The 14,301-nt window shown below is 47.6% G+C and overlaps 1 protein-coding gene across 1 annotated transcript; it reads right to left on the reverse strand.

The window, feature by feature from the left end:
• Positions 1–319: 319 nt before the first annotated feature.
• On the reverse strand, positions 320–13,789 carry LOC129541036 (oviduct-specific glycoprotein). The gene is made up of 12 exons (XM_055402665.2): positions 13,765–13,789; positions 13,539–13,609; positions 12,570–12,735; positions 11,983–12,187; positions 10,750–10,806; positions 9,795–9,960; positions 9,218–9,342; positions 7,302–7,410; positions 7,017–7,202; positions 5,351–5,467; positions 2,148–2,283; positions 320–1,167 (listed from the first exon to the last, which is right to left on the reverse strand). The coding sequence occupies exons 1-12, from the start codon at positions 13,787–13,789 to the stop codon at positions 701–703; spliced, it is 1,830 nt and encodes a 609-aa protein (XP_055258640.2). The 3' UTR covers positions 320–700.
• Between the last annotated feature and the right edge of the window lie 512 nt (positions 13,790–14,301).

The raw sequence follows: 14,301 nt of genomic DNA on the forward strand, positions 1-14,301 counted from the left end.
GAAGGTGTTTTATCAGAGATAAAGACTTCCAAAGTAGGGAATATAACTGGAAGATACAACTCCCTGCTCCTTTTCTCAGCACCCTTCAGCAGTAGGGAAAACTCTAGAGATTTTGACTCTGACCATCAGTGAAGTCGGCAGTGTTCACTGCAGAGACAGAATCACATAATCAACGCTGGAAAATATCAGGGTAGGACAGACACAAATTTCCTTCTTCCAAAAATTACAGGAGGGGAAAATGACCTTGAAAGAAAGAAACTGACAATTCACGACCACGGGTCAGTTCAAGAAAAGAACTTCAGAGAACTCAGATGACTTCTTATGCTTTCAGTTTATTCAAGAGAGAAGAGATTAACTCACTATGACGTGGGGCCTGTTTGCCCCAAGAATGATGCATGAATGGCGGGGCACAGGAAGCTTCTGTCAGGGGACCAAGAAGAAAAGATAAGGGCTTCCCCCAGCTTCTGCCAACAACAGACTTTGGGATCCTTTATTCACAGCAGAGTTTTTCAAGTTTCTTTACAGAGAGGACTCATTGGAAGGGTCATCAAGTTGTCCAAAAAATAAGTCCATCAGTAGGAACAAAGAGGTTGTCAAAAGCAAGAGGAGTGTATCCTGGGGCCAGAGGGAAGCATCCACTTTTCAGCTTCTGTCTGAAGACCAAAGTAACCCACCAGGGGGTCAGGGTCCACCTCAGAGGTCAAAGTCTCCTCTCCAGAGTCTCAGTCTGCCCATCAAGGGTGACTGTCATCTTTCCGGAGGGGGTGGTCACCTTCTCAGGGACTCCAGCCTTCCTTCCTGGGGGTGTGACCTTCTGTCCAGTCTGAAGGTGCACAGGACCCACAGCTATCCCTCCAGGGCTCACCGCCAGATGGCCCACAGTGGTCAGGGGCTTCTCTCCAGGGCTCTCAATCTTCCCTTCTGGAGCAGCAGTGCGCCTTCCAAAGGATAGAGGGGTCCTTGTAGGGGTTGCAAGCCCACCTCTGGGGGTTGTGGTCATTGTTGCAGACTTTCTATGAGTCTCAGTGGCCATAGCCTCTCCTCCTGGGGGCAAAATGCCCAAACCAGTGGTCAAATCCCTGGTCATAGTTGGAATTTCAGGGCCAATTCTTGAAGAATTCACAGCAGTTGAGAACCAAAATTTTGGTGAAGGAGTTGAGCTGAACTCTAGAAGAAATCAACAGAAAAGGGTGAGACTCCTACCTCTTCTTTCCCATCCTGTCACTGGCAGAACTAGAGCTGCTCCAGGGATGAAGTACCAGCTCCCAAACCACAACCGGAGGATTTCCGAATGCATCCACTTGTCAACACAGATAAAGTCTCTGCACACAGAAGCCTGGCTCCCCTACTTCAATATATCAACATGATCCCAGGCACCCATGGACACTCAGTGGGGTTTGCCACGTTTCTGGTTGAGGGACCCCAAGCAGAAGCCTGCCACTTCTCTAAGCTTAAGCCTTTGCTTTGACCTTTGCACCTTGAGCAAGACCTTACCCCGAAGCCTAATCCTGACCTGTGGAATCCACAGGAAGAATCCCTTTGTGTCCCCCTTTTGGGAAGCACAAAGTCCAGGCTGAGGGCAAGGAGGTTGCCCTAGAAAGCTGTTGTTAAGAATTAAGTTGGAGTCTCATTTCCACTCCTGACTAGCTGTATTATCTTTCTGAGCCCTGGTCTCCCACAAAATGAGGGTTATAGACTGTCTCCAAGGATGCTGCAGCTCTAGCATGCCAGGTTCCATCTCCGAACTGCCAGGGAAGTCTCTACTGTCAAAGAAATTTCAAAAAGAAACTTAATTTCTTTTTCTGGTGTTTGTTGCATGAAAGCAAGGAAAAGAAATACAGAAATAAACTGATATGTATTGAGTGTTCACCATGAGCCAGCATGCTTTCATTTCACCTCTCATTTAGTTTGTATAATACTGTCATGAGTATAAGGCTTATTCCCATTTTGTAGGTGGGAAAACAAAGCTCAGAGAGGTCGAATGGAGCATGCATCCAAACCAAGACTAGAAAGCAGACTGGCCTGGCCATCAAAGCTTATTCTCTTCCTTCATTGTCATTTTGCCACAACAAAGCCTTACAGAAGGGACCCGCCCAGTGGCTGCTTGTGCAATTGCCAACCCCAGCTTCCAAGTCATAGCTACTTACCATCATTCACCAGGAGATTATTCAACGTGTGGACAAGGGGGAAAGGGCCAGTGCCGCAGAAATTGCCCCTGAAGTCATCCAGGTCCAATGTCCACACCATGGCCCCCCCAAAATGCTCTCTCTTTATGAAAAATGCCTGAAAAAAAGGAGTGGTCAGTCAAACTGCTGTTCTAACCATCCTCCAGACTGAGTACAATGGCAAAATCAGATGGACTCTCAGAAGGCAATATAGCAGGATGGTTAGCCACATAGTCTGTCTTTGAATCCAGCCTCCATTACTTATTAGCTATGGCATCTTGAAAAAAAGTTTCATAAACTTTATGTGTCTTAGTTGCCTCCTGTGTAAAAAAAAGAAAAAAATGGATAATAACATTTCCAACATTTTTAGGATCCAAAGAATTCCTACATGCATATGTTACAACATGGATGGAAGTGGAAGACATCATGCTAAGTGAAATAAGCCAGTTACAGAAAAACAAATACTAAGATTCCACTCACAGAGGCTCTTAGAGTAGACCATAAAGATGGAAGGTAGAGTGGTGATTAAGAGGAGGTGTGTGAGGGAGGAGTGAGGAGCTATTTAATGTGTGTGGAGCTTCAGTTTGGGAAGACAAGAAAGTTCTGGAGAGGGATAAGAGTGATAGTTACACAACAACGTCAATGTACTCAATGCTATTGAACTGTAACAAAAAGTAAGTAAAATGGGGAATTTTATGTTATGTATATTTTGCCACAACTTGAAAAAAAAAATTGTTTTAATTCCCACATGTAAAATATTTGGAGCAATACTTCGCACATAGTAAATGTTCATAAATGTTAAGTACTGACTTCCCAAACTGCTGATTACCCTTATCATCATACTAAACAGTAGATATTACTTTATATTTTTTAAAAATCACCTCAACATACCTCATGCCAAAATGATGCTATAAAGGAGGAATAGAACAGATAATATCATATCCTTTTCACAGATAAGTAACATAGTCTTTTGTCCATGATTTTTTATATTATAGATATAACTAAAAGGCAGAGTTTAGACCCCAAACCAGGTTTTATTATTACTTTGCCAGCACTCTCTGTGCTGGCGGAAAAGGCAGACTCATATGCAAACATCTGCGTGACTTGGTAATGACTTGGTCAAATCGGTTGGCTACTTTCTGAGGTTTAATTTCCCCAAATGTAAAATAAGACAGCAAAGCATAATTTATTAAGTTTGAAACTGAAGATTCTGAGATTTTATCCTATTTCGAAGCTAAAGTGGGCTTCCAAAGTGCCACTAGTGGTAAAGAACCTGCCTGCCAATGCAGGAGACGTAAGAGACTTGGGTTTGATCCCTGGGTTGGGAAGATCCCCTGGAGGAGGAAATGGCAACCCACTCCAGTATTCTTGCCTGGAGAATCCCATGGATAGAGGAGCCTGGCGGGCTACAGTTCATAGTGTCGCAAAGAACCAGACATGATTGAAGCAACTTAGCATGCATGCACAGGCTAAATTAACCTGTCTGTTTTATATGTATATACACACACACACCAGATCTCCAGATCAAAAAAGTGACCATTTCTACTCACAGTAAAAAGTCAGATTAGTACCTGGAGTTTGCTCTCCATTCCCCAATTATCCAAAGAGTGATGTGGAGGCAACCAGACATTCACCTGCATGTGCCGCAGAGTCTGCACCACAGGGGAATCCCGCAGTTACGAGCCTCAAGCTGACACAAGAAGCAGGCACATCTTGCCCTCCTCCCCTCTAGAAAGACTGAGAGCTTGGCTCTGGAAAGTAAACAAGGCCTCTCTGGGAAGGAGATCTTACAATCCATGCCGGTAAGGAGATGACTCCGGGGGAGAGGGGAAGGGAAACTTTCTGTTAAATTACAGCTGGTCTGTTTGCTTTACTCGGAATGCCTGGACAGGGCTGGAACACTGAGAGATCCAGGGATTACTGCCTCCCAGTGATTACCTGCAAGGTTTCTCTCAGCTGAGATTCTGTGATGAGAGCTCTTAATTATGCTCACACTGGGTTCACGTCCACCTCTACCTTGGCAAGGCTCTGTAACTGCCCCTCAAAGCAAGGCCACCCTGCACTGCTGGCTTCTGGCTTTCCCCAGCAATGGGGTCCAACCCCCTCTTCTGTGTCCTATGGATCATATATTTAATTCCACTCAACTGGATAATTCCAGGGTCAATGACCTTTTCTGTGTCTTCTGTTTCCAAACCACAGAGTAAGATCCTGGAAGCTGAAAGTCATGCTCTCTACCTCTCTCCCGACAGCGGGTCTCACCCAGGATTAGAAGAAGTCACAGTGACTCTTCATGATAACTACCATATTATCTCTGCTTTCTACCGCAAATGTTCCCCAAAGAACAACCAACACCAGTCACTTCAACATCACTTATGAGAGGAGACACTGTGACATCCCTCTACTTATAAGCCCCGACATCCAGGCAGTGACAGACTTCTGACAACTGCTCGTTCACCAATGGCCTCTCCTCCCAAACCCCTAGTCCAGACTCTTACCATTTCACACATGCAAACCCAAAGTGCCACACAGGTTACAGCAGGATCACAAGGGGATACCCTACAAGCAGTTTCCAGATTCTTTCTAAGACCTGATGAAGATACAGCAGGATCACAAGGGGATACCCTGCAAGCAGTTTCCAGATTCTTTCTAAGACCTGGTGAATATTCAGGGTTGGAACTAAGAATTTCTACATCTATTAAATCTACATCTAATTCAGGTGATTCCAAGCAGAGGCAGGTTAGGGAAACACTGGAACATATCTTTTCTGTTTTAATTCACTATTAAAAAAAAAAAAAACTTGCCAGGTTCAACATCATAGACCTCTGTTGATATGGGGTACAGTGGTGGTCACAATTACTAAAGTCTAAAGATTTCAAACTCACAAATCATATACCTGGCTCAGAAACCTGATTTTTCCTGAAAATGCACACAGGATGAAAGCCAAACACCTTCATCCGCATTCAGGTGTCTCCATAAATCCTCCTTTTTAAAATAAGACGACTGGGGCAGGTTTGATTAGGAAGCTCCAGTTAGATCTGGTATGCCTAAAACTCATCTAACATAATCATTCTCACCTTCATTCTCCATGCAGTACACACACACACACACACACACACAGGACAGACAAGGGCCTCACGGAAGCCAGAGGAAAACTATGCTGGAGCAAGAAAGGACCAAGGTCTCACCTTGTAACTAAAGCTGATGGCATCATCATAGCCAACCCACTCCTTCCCCTTGAAGGCATATGGGACATACTGATCATCAATCCAGCGCTTCTTCGCTCTCCGGACAAAGGAGCAGATCTGCCAGGAAGATCACCAGGGTAGTTCTGTGAAGTGCCATGGAAGGAAGCGACAGCAAGGAAAAAGAACCCAGGAATCCCTCACCAGGGGGTGAGAGGAAGACAGACCAAAGAGGGGGTGTAAGACACTCACAAAGGACCTCCTGTCTATTCCAAAAAATCCCTACTACTGCACTTTCCTTCCATGACATCTGCAATGGATACAGAAAAAGAACACTAAGGAGTGGGGGATAGCCTTAAGAAAACAAACCAGGGCTTGGCAAAATCAATACCAAACTACTACAGGAACAAACCTGACCTTTCCAAACCTGTTCCTTTCTCAAAGATTTTTTATGAATAAGTATCTCCCCTGTTCACTAAAACCAACATAAACTGCCCCATCTAGGCAGTTATCAAACTAATGTTTGAATCTATAACAACTGTAAAGGCCTGGAAGGCACGGAGAACTAGGTTATTATAATCAAGAAAGCACTGCGTGTGGACTGGGTGCCCAGCCCTGAGCTGGGGACCATACGCTACGAAGATGCAGACATGTTCAACTTGGGCTGTCGAAGTCAAGGTGTGAAAGTTTTTCCTTTGGGGTGGGGGTGGTCATTAAATGTTTATCAAAATCTCCTTCACCCAATGCCCTTCAAAAACACTCCCTCGACTACATCATCACTCATAACCATGCTTCAGTGGATTAGCAGGGAAACATCTCCAGGAGCCAGGACAGAGCAGAGACTGGAGAGACAGCAGCGCCTCCCCTACCACCACAGGCAAAGGTACGGCTCGCCCTCCGGTGTCTGCTGTCCTCTGTCTAGAAGGTCCTTCCCAGCCACAGGATTCTGACTGTGCGTCACAGCTCTGCACAAAATTCACCTAATGGAGACCCTGCAGCCACGCAAGCCACGCCTCTTACTATCCTCTCCTGTGTTTCACACTGCCCTGGCCGTGGCTCTTTCCTCCACTAGAGCAAGCTTTGTTGAGATGGGGATTAGGGGGTGGAATTGAGGTCGAGGAGAAAGAATCTGTCATGGGGGATGTCTCTGAATCATTTCAGAATAATCTACTAGTGAGAAGGAAGGAGTCAGGGAGAAGAAACAATATTGAGAGAAAACAGGACTGGCCAAGAGTGGTTAATAACCAAAGCTGGGTGAAGGGCATTTGGGAATCAGGGAATGAGAGGATGTTATATTATTCTTTTACTTTTGAAAATGTTTGAACTTTTGAAAAAAAATATATATATATATTGCAAATATTAATTAGGTTTATTTAGGCCATATAGTAATTCAGGATTGACTGAAATATTATTTAAGAATCTTCTAAGGAGTGAAATATCTGTCCCCCTCCATTCAGACTTCACCCAGTCCCTCACCTCTTACAAAGGGCTCAAATAACTTTCCAAAAGAAAAGAGAGTATCCCAGAAAGTGGATGTCCCTTACCGCAGCAAACCACCTCCTTGTCCTGTCTCTAGCCCTCAGTCTTGCCTTGGTCCCTTGCCCCTGCTTTGACCCTGGGCTCGGGTTGGGGAGCCCTAACTACAGACAGAGGTTCCCGTTCCCATCACCTCATAATAAGCCAAGAAGCCAGCTTGCTTGGTGTACTTCCCTGGAGATGCTGGTCCCACAGCTTCTGCCCTCAGCTCATTCTGTGAGGCTCTGAGGAGGTGAAAAGTACGTCCATAGGTGGGGAGCCCCATGAGGAGCTTCTCAGGGGGAACCCCAAGCTGTCGCCAGTAGTTCATGGCATATGCCTGCAGGAAGGAAGAACACAACCCCTCCTTGTTAGCAAGAGCCACTGGCCTGGCTCAGGGGTGCATGTCTGGGCTGCCTGACAGCTTTCCTTTTCTTACCGATGATTTGGGGTCTCCAGGCAGAGAGAACAGAGGGCTGTTGTGTCCTGTGACCTTTTCCCAGCTTCCGTGTAAGTCATAAGACAAGACGCTGATGAAATCCAAGAGTCTATAAGGGGCAAGAAGAGGAGGTATGAAGGTCATGCCAGCTAGACTTTCACAGCACCAACTAACTAACTAGCTGAACATCAGCGACCCAACACCGCTGCCATCTCTGCCCATGGGGACTGCCCAAGCTGTGCCCTGCATATGAGAGGCTGCCCTAGAACACACAGCCAGTGAGGGACAGCGATGTGTCAGGACCTATACCCTCCTGAGAGTATCCAAGGGGTCAGACCAGGAAACAAAGTGGATGGGATCAGACCAGGAAACAAAGGCATTCTGGCTGATACAAGTGCAGCAGAGGTCTGCATAAATAACACAGATAATCAGACAGCATAAAAGTGTATCCATCTTTCTACCATTCCAGGAGCCACTGAAACCCACCTCTTCCAGAAAGCTTTCCAGATGGTGAAGTGCAATTGAGCCTTATCAGGTCACAGTGTAGAGGTTAACATGGATCATCTAATTTAATTTTAATCTAGCCAATGCCATAAGTACCACAATTGTCTCTATTTTAAAATGAAGAAATTGAGGGACTTCCCTGGTGGTCAAGTGGTTAAGAATCTGCCAACCAGTGCAGGAGACATGGATTCAATCCCTGGTCTGGGAAGATTCCACGTGCCACAAGCCCATGTGCCACAACTACTGAAGCCCAAGCACCTAGAGCCCGTGTTTTGCAACAAGAAATACCCACTACAATGAGAAGCCTGTGTGCTGAAATTAAAGTGTAGCCCAATCGCCACAACCAGAGAAAAGCCTGCACACAGCAACAAAGAACCAGTGCAGTCATAAATAAACACATAAAATAAAGAAGTTAAAACTCGACAGCTACCTAATTTATCTAAGGTGACCCAGCTTGGTGAAGATGAACTCCCTCAATCCTGCCTGGCTCTAAGACCAACACTAGGCAACTCACTCCACTGGGGTCCACCTTTCCTGCCTAACCACTCTCCATTGAAACCACTCTCCCTCAGTATAATCACACTCAGAAACACCCCCATTCATCTCTTGTGTTCTACATCTAACTCAGTTTTCACATCTGTAAATACCTGATTCTTGAGCTTTGAGAAAACTAGTATAGAACTGGCAATTCCAGAAAGTTATGTGCTTTACTGGGGCTTCCCAGGTGGCATCAGTGGTAAAGAAACTGCCTGCCAGTGCAGAAGACATAAAAGACATGGGTTTGATCCCTGGGTCAGGAAGATCCCCTGGAGGAGGGTATGGCAACCCATTCCAGTATTCTCCAGTCTGGAGAATCCTATGGACAGAGGAGCCTGGCAGGCTATATAGTCCATAGGGTAGCAAAGAGATGGACATAACTGAAGCAACTTAGCACGCATGAGCTTTCTTTGACTGATTTTTTTATTTTGGCATGAAGATCTCTGCTCTGAAAACAGGCCCTGACTTGGCATTCCTGTTTTTGTTTCAGAGGCAGTAGTTGGTAATTCACAAATGTCTCTGATGCCAGCCATCTGACACTTGCTGTACATCCACAGGGGACTCCAGGAAAACAGACGCCAGGACCCTGGATTCACTCCTTGAGGTCCAGCTATGGGTAATGCAGATCTCTACCCAAGAGGATGCTGTGGTGTGGCCTGGTGCTCCATCACTCCCCTCTGATCTCCTCAGGAAAGCCTGGGCTATAAGGAATGATCCTTATCTCCACCTGCATTCATGCTTAGCCCACCTCCCACAGGGGCTCTCACAGCAGGGCAGGAAGTCAAAGCTCCAGGACAGTGCTGGGCACCTCTGGGTTCTAAGCCTTCTTCCCTCCAGTGCCCTCCCCCCAAAACACCAGAGGAGCACCCACTCACCTGCCCAGAAGGCGGCCATCATATGCTTTCTGGATGACATGGGGGTCCCCAGAGACGGCAGCAGACAGCAGCAGCCTAGGGCGCATGGTGAGCTGGGCCTCATTCTTGAAGGCCTGCAAGAGCTCCTGGGAAGAGAGGCAGATGAGAGAAATGGACAAAGCAGAGTCGAGTCAGGGAAAGCAGGAGTCATCCCGAAAACAATCTTCCATAATAACAGAGACCCTGGACCTAGGAGAGTCAGACACAGGCCCTGCCCACAGGTTCCCAAGAAAGGGGGATGTGAGCCAGTGTGGTAAGTCACTGAGCAGAGGGCTGGTTGTAGGCCCAGGAGCAAAGTTCAGACAGCCTGCCTGAGGGAGTCCAGGAGATGCATGGAGAAAGTGTCACTCAGGCTGGAGGGCTGGGGCCAGGCCAGTGGTGACAGAGGGAAAAGCCTCCACAGGGCCCCTGCTCAGCAGCCCTCTGTCCACACCGCTCTTCTGTCCAACCCTGGTCTTAGGCTCCTCCTGTGCCCGGGGCCCAGACATGGTCAAAATAGAATCACTTCTGGATTCAGGATCTGCCAAGCCAACCTTACCTCAAGTAAGAAGACAAAGGTCCAGCGGTCACGTGCAGGGCTGCCTCTGAGTCCAGGGTACAAGAAGAAGAGGTCCAGACCATCGAAGCCATGTGTCCTCAGGAGGGCGATCACTGAATTGACAAACCTTTCCCGGTTGGAAAATGTGGACAGCATCGTGGTGAACCTGCAGGGGCACCAGAGGTGAGGCCAGGAGTGCTTTCTGCACAACCGTGCTCCCCCCAACCACTCCCTGCAAGGATCTTTGGTTCATATGTGACTGAGGAAAGGAAGGCAGAGCTCTCAAACCCTCTTAAAGCTCCACCAAGTCCTGGACTTCAGGCTCCAGGCAGGATTTGCAAACCACACCTGCCCCTGCCAGATGGAAGCAACACTCAGCCCTGGGTGGAGAGAGTGGCTTAGAACAGCTCTGCCTTTGAAAACCTAGTTACTCCTGGCCAAGCACTGACCCTCTGCCTAAACAGATAAGGGGTGGGAACATGAGCCAAGGGCAAGCATTTCTCAGAAAGATCTCTGAGCTAATGGGCCCATAAGGTGGCAAAGAGGGCCAGGCTCTCATCAGGGGTTCAAGAGTCTCTGCTCTTCTCTTCTTTGGCTGTTTGATTGTTTTCTATTTTTTGTAGTATTTTCTCTTCCATAATGAAGACACTATTGGAAAATCCTTAGTATAGTAAAGCAGAACTTTAAGCAATTTGGAGCTAGTCCTACATGCAATGATTCACCAGATTCAGACTTAGGCAGGCCTGGTTCCATTACCTGATCACCACCCTGGGAGAAATATGGTAAATTCCCTAAGCTCTAGCTGGTGCTTTTTTTCCTACAAATTTGGAATGCAAACAGCCACTTTAATCCTTTCCCCTATCAATCATGAGATAATGAATGTAAAGCTGGCCTGCTCCCCACCCCCAAAACCATACCCCCACCCCAGAGAGAAGACCTAACAGCACAGACTCACCTTGAGGTGCCGAAGTTCCACCCCCCGATGGACAGCAGTGTTTTCAGCCCCCTGTTCCTGTGATGAGGGACAGGGTCAGTGAGCTGGGTTCTCATCAGTTATTTGGGGAACAGTGGGAGTAGTGGGGATGGGAGGAGGGGGAGGGAAAGGGGGCAGCGGGTGGAGTAACCTAAGGGAGAAAAGAGCTGAGCCAACAAAGGGGAAGAAGGAAGAGACAACAACCAACCCCCATAAAGGTCATCACACCCAGGACCCCAGGCTGTCCAAGCTCCCCAAACTTCAAAATCTCGTGACACTCCCACAAAAAGGAAAAGAAAAAGCAGCCTAAATTTTCTCTTCACTCACTTTCTTGGTCAACAAACTTTTATTGAACAATTAATATGTGCCTCTGACTGCTTTGGGCTTCTCTGGTAGCTCAAATGGTAAAGAGTCTACCTGCAGTGCGGGAGACCCAGGTTTGATTCCTGGGTTGGGAAGATGCCCTGATGAAGGAAATGGCAACCCATTCCAGTGTTCTTGCTGGGAAAACCCCATGGACAGAGGAACCTGACAGCCTCAGTCCATGGGATCGCAAAGAGTCAGACACAACTGAGCGACTTCACTTTGACTTCTCACTTCCTGACTGCTTTAGGTGCTTGAAAAATAGCAGTGAACAGATGGACAACCTCCCTGCTCTCCTCTCCAGAGGCTGTGCTCTAGTGACATGGATTTTCTCTGCCTTTCTACAACCATGCACACAGCGACAGACCACTCCCTAGAGAGGACAGCCCAGGAGGCCTAGGAAGAGAACACTGAGCACCAGCTCTCTGCTGGGCACTGACCAAGCCACTGGGGTACAAAGATCACAGACACCAGCCCTTCCCTTGGGGTTCATTTGCAGGTGACAAATGGTAATGAAACATTAGCATTTGTGAAGCTTTTGTGATGCGCAGCTCTCTCCAAAGCATTTGAAAATAGAATCCTGAGCACTGGGCTTGAAGGGTGAATTGGGGGTGCACGGCAGAGAAGAGAGAGGAGCATATTCTAGGCAGGGGCAGAGCAGCCACAAGGGCAGGGAGGCAAGGACAAGCTCAGAGTGCTGATCAACAGGGAGTTCTCAGAGCCGGGACAAAACAGAGAGCCCTTGACAGGAGGAGGGACACAAGGATCAGAGGAAAGGTGACAACTAACAGAAGAAAAGACTTATTCCTCTTTACCTGTAAAATACAACCCCCACAGACACAGTGAACACACCTCTCCTTGAGCTTGTTGAACTCTGGGTAGAGGATTTTCTCATCCTGGGGATCCTTAGGAATAATCTGATTGTTGTTCATCGAGGCAAAGGCAAATACCAGGTGGGTGCAGAGAAAGGGGTCCAGATCCCGGGGCAGGATCGAGGCAGGGCCGGGCCGACTGAATGCCCAGTTGGTGAAATAACACACCAGCTTGTGGGCAGCACCTGGCAGGGGACAGCAGGCATTATTAATAGAAACCACGTGAGGATAGAGCTCAGCATCCACAGCAGCGTGGACACTTCTTTAGAGGCCAGTTCACTGTAACCCCCACCAAACACATCCCCCCTCAAAGCTACACTGAGGGGAGGTCCCTCCCCCACTGTTGGGGTCCCCCGGGGATAGAACGCCTCATGAAACCCTGGTCAGAATGGATCCGAGAGTCTGGATCCTGGCAGAGAAGACCCATAGTGACTGAGAATTTGCTGCTGAGCCACACTGGGTCAGTGACCCCAACGCAGAGCCAGGGCGGGCACAGGGGACACTGGACTTGGAACAGTTCTCAGTGGACACTCTCCCCGGCTCTGGAGAGGACCACAGTTTCCTCACCATCATGGTGTTTCAGCACAAGGAGCAGCCCTGCAGGAGACAAAGGAAGAAACACATGCAGATTCACACACGCACCCCAGCTCACCCTCCAGCTCCCACAAATGCAGACACACACACCCTTCCCTCCTTCCTCTTCTCTACATTGAGCAGGTGAAGCCAGATCTATCTAAGCTTTTTTCCACTCCAATACACTCTACGTGTAGACACACAGGCTTTGCATAGGGACAACCATGACACTGAAAGTCCCAGCAAGGTTCACATCTATGGTTTTCAACCCTGAAGGTGTTAATCACTCAGTCATGCCCGAATCTTTGTGACTCCATGGACTGTAGCCCACCAGGCTCCTCTGCCCATGGAATTCTTCAGGTAAGAATTCTGGAGTAGGTAGCCATTCCCTTCTTCAGGGGATCTTTCTCATTCAGGGATTGACTCCGAGTCTCCTGCACTACAGGCAGATTTCTTATTGTCTGGGCCATCAGGGAAGTTCTCAACCCTGGCTGCCAATTTAAAAGTAGTGTTATCCTGGTTCCTCAGAGATTCTGATTAATTGGTCAAAGGTGAGAAACCACTTCTCTGATCACTTCTCCTTTTACTGTGTCCTGTCCACTTCTACCTAATCCAGGCCCCCAAGTCCCAGGATGTTCCTTGGGTACCAGTGAGACAACAAGCTTATGAAGCCTGGCATCTCCTGATCTTAGAGATATTAAGGGGCTGGGACCCACCACACTCACCAACCCACAGCAGCAGCTTCCCCATCTCTGTGGTCTGACAGCTGCAGGCCTAGAGCTGGAGCCTCTTTATATGAGATTCCCCAGGTACAACTCTGGGACAGCACTGAGACAGCCCAGCCACACACACACAAAACCAGTGATTAATAGGCAGCTGCCCAGAGTCACAGTGACCCCAGCATCTACTGTTGTCCCGCCCAGCAGAGCCATAGCTCTCAGATCCAACAAAGGAACAACTCACTCTGACACTGGCATAGACGGGCTGTCCACCACCAGCTCTGGTGAGGGCAGGGCAGTGCTCAGCCCCTCTTCCTGTAATTCAGCCCCACATGGACTGAGTACGGGGAAGAAACACTGAAGGGTGGCAGGAATCCTACTGTCAAGAGATTAGTGATTTGGAGGGTTGCGTAGTGTAACGTTAAAAAGTTTCAGCTATGGACTCTGCCAGGCCAAAGTTCGAATCCCACTGTCAAAAAGCATAAGTTCTCGCATCTTGAGCAGTTAGTCAGCTCTTTGAGCTTTAGCTTCCACACTTGTAAAATGGAGATAACACTTGACCTCACCTCATAGGGTTTTATATGATTTAAAGAGATAAAAACTGCATGAAAAACTGTGAGTTCAGTGCTTAGCATATTTGAGGACTCAGTGAATGGCAGCAGTTATTAGAGATGGCATAAGAGTTTGCCCCCAGAGCAGGGTTCTCAAACTCAAATGCTGACAGGCAGGTAATGTAAATCAGTGAGGCAGACACAATAGTTCACTCTCCAGTGGATTCGAAGAAAAATAGTCCAAGTCTAGTAATACACTTCAGCTAACACAAAGCCTCTCCGTTGGGAGACATCAGAGAGTCTGAACATCAGAGCATGAACAGCCACTAACTTTTGCCTTGCAGTGAAACAGAAGCAATGCTTTGGAGGATTCTTCAGTTTCTCGAGAGAAGACAAAGATCTGAATGTTTTTATGAGTCAACAATGTCTGAGCCAGTATATAAGCCGATGATGACA

Source organism: Moschus berezovskii, chromosome 4 (genome assembly GCF_049115385.1).
Source record: "Moschus berezovskii isolate FMDL1 chromosome 4, NW_MosBer_1.0, whole genome shotgun sequence".
NCBI lineage: Eukaryota > Metazoa > Chordata > Mammalia > Artiodactyla > Moschidae > Moschus > Moschus berezovskii.

Excerpts from the sequence above, each read along its gene's own strand:
- LOC129541036 (XM_055402665.2), bottom strand. The coding sequence starts at position 13,789 with ATGCGAGAACTTATGCTTTTTGACA. Across the intron at positions 13,610-13,764 it reads AGAACTTATGCTTTTTGACA|GAAGAGGGGCTGAGCACTGC; the intron begins GTGGGATTCGAA and ends GCTGAATTACAG. Across the intron at positions 9,961-10,749 it reads TGGAACTTCGGCACCTCAAG|GTTCACCACGATGCTGTCCA; the intron begins GTGAGTCTGTGC and ends GTGCCCCTGCAG.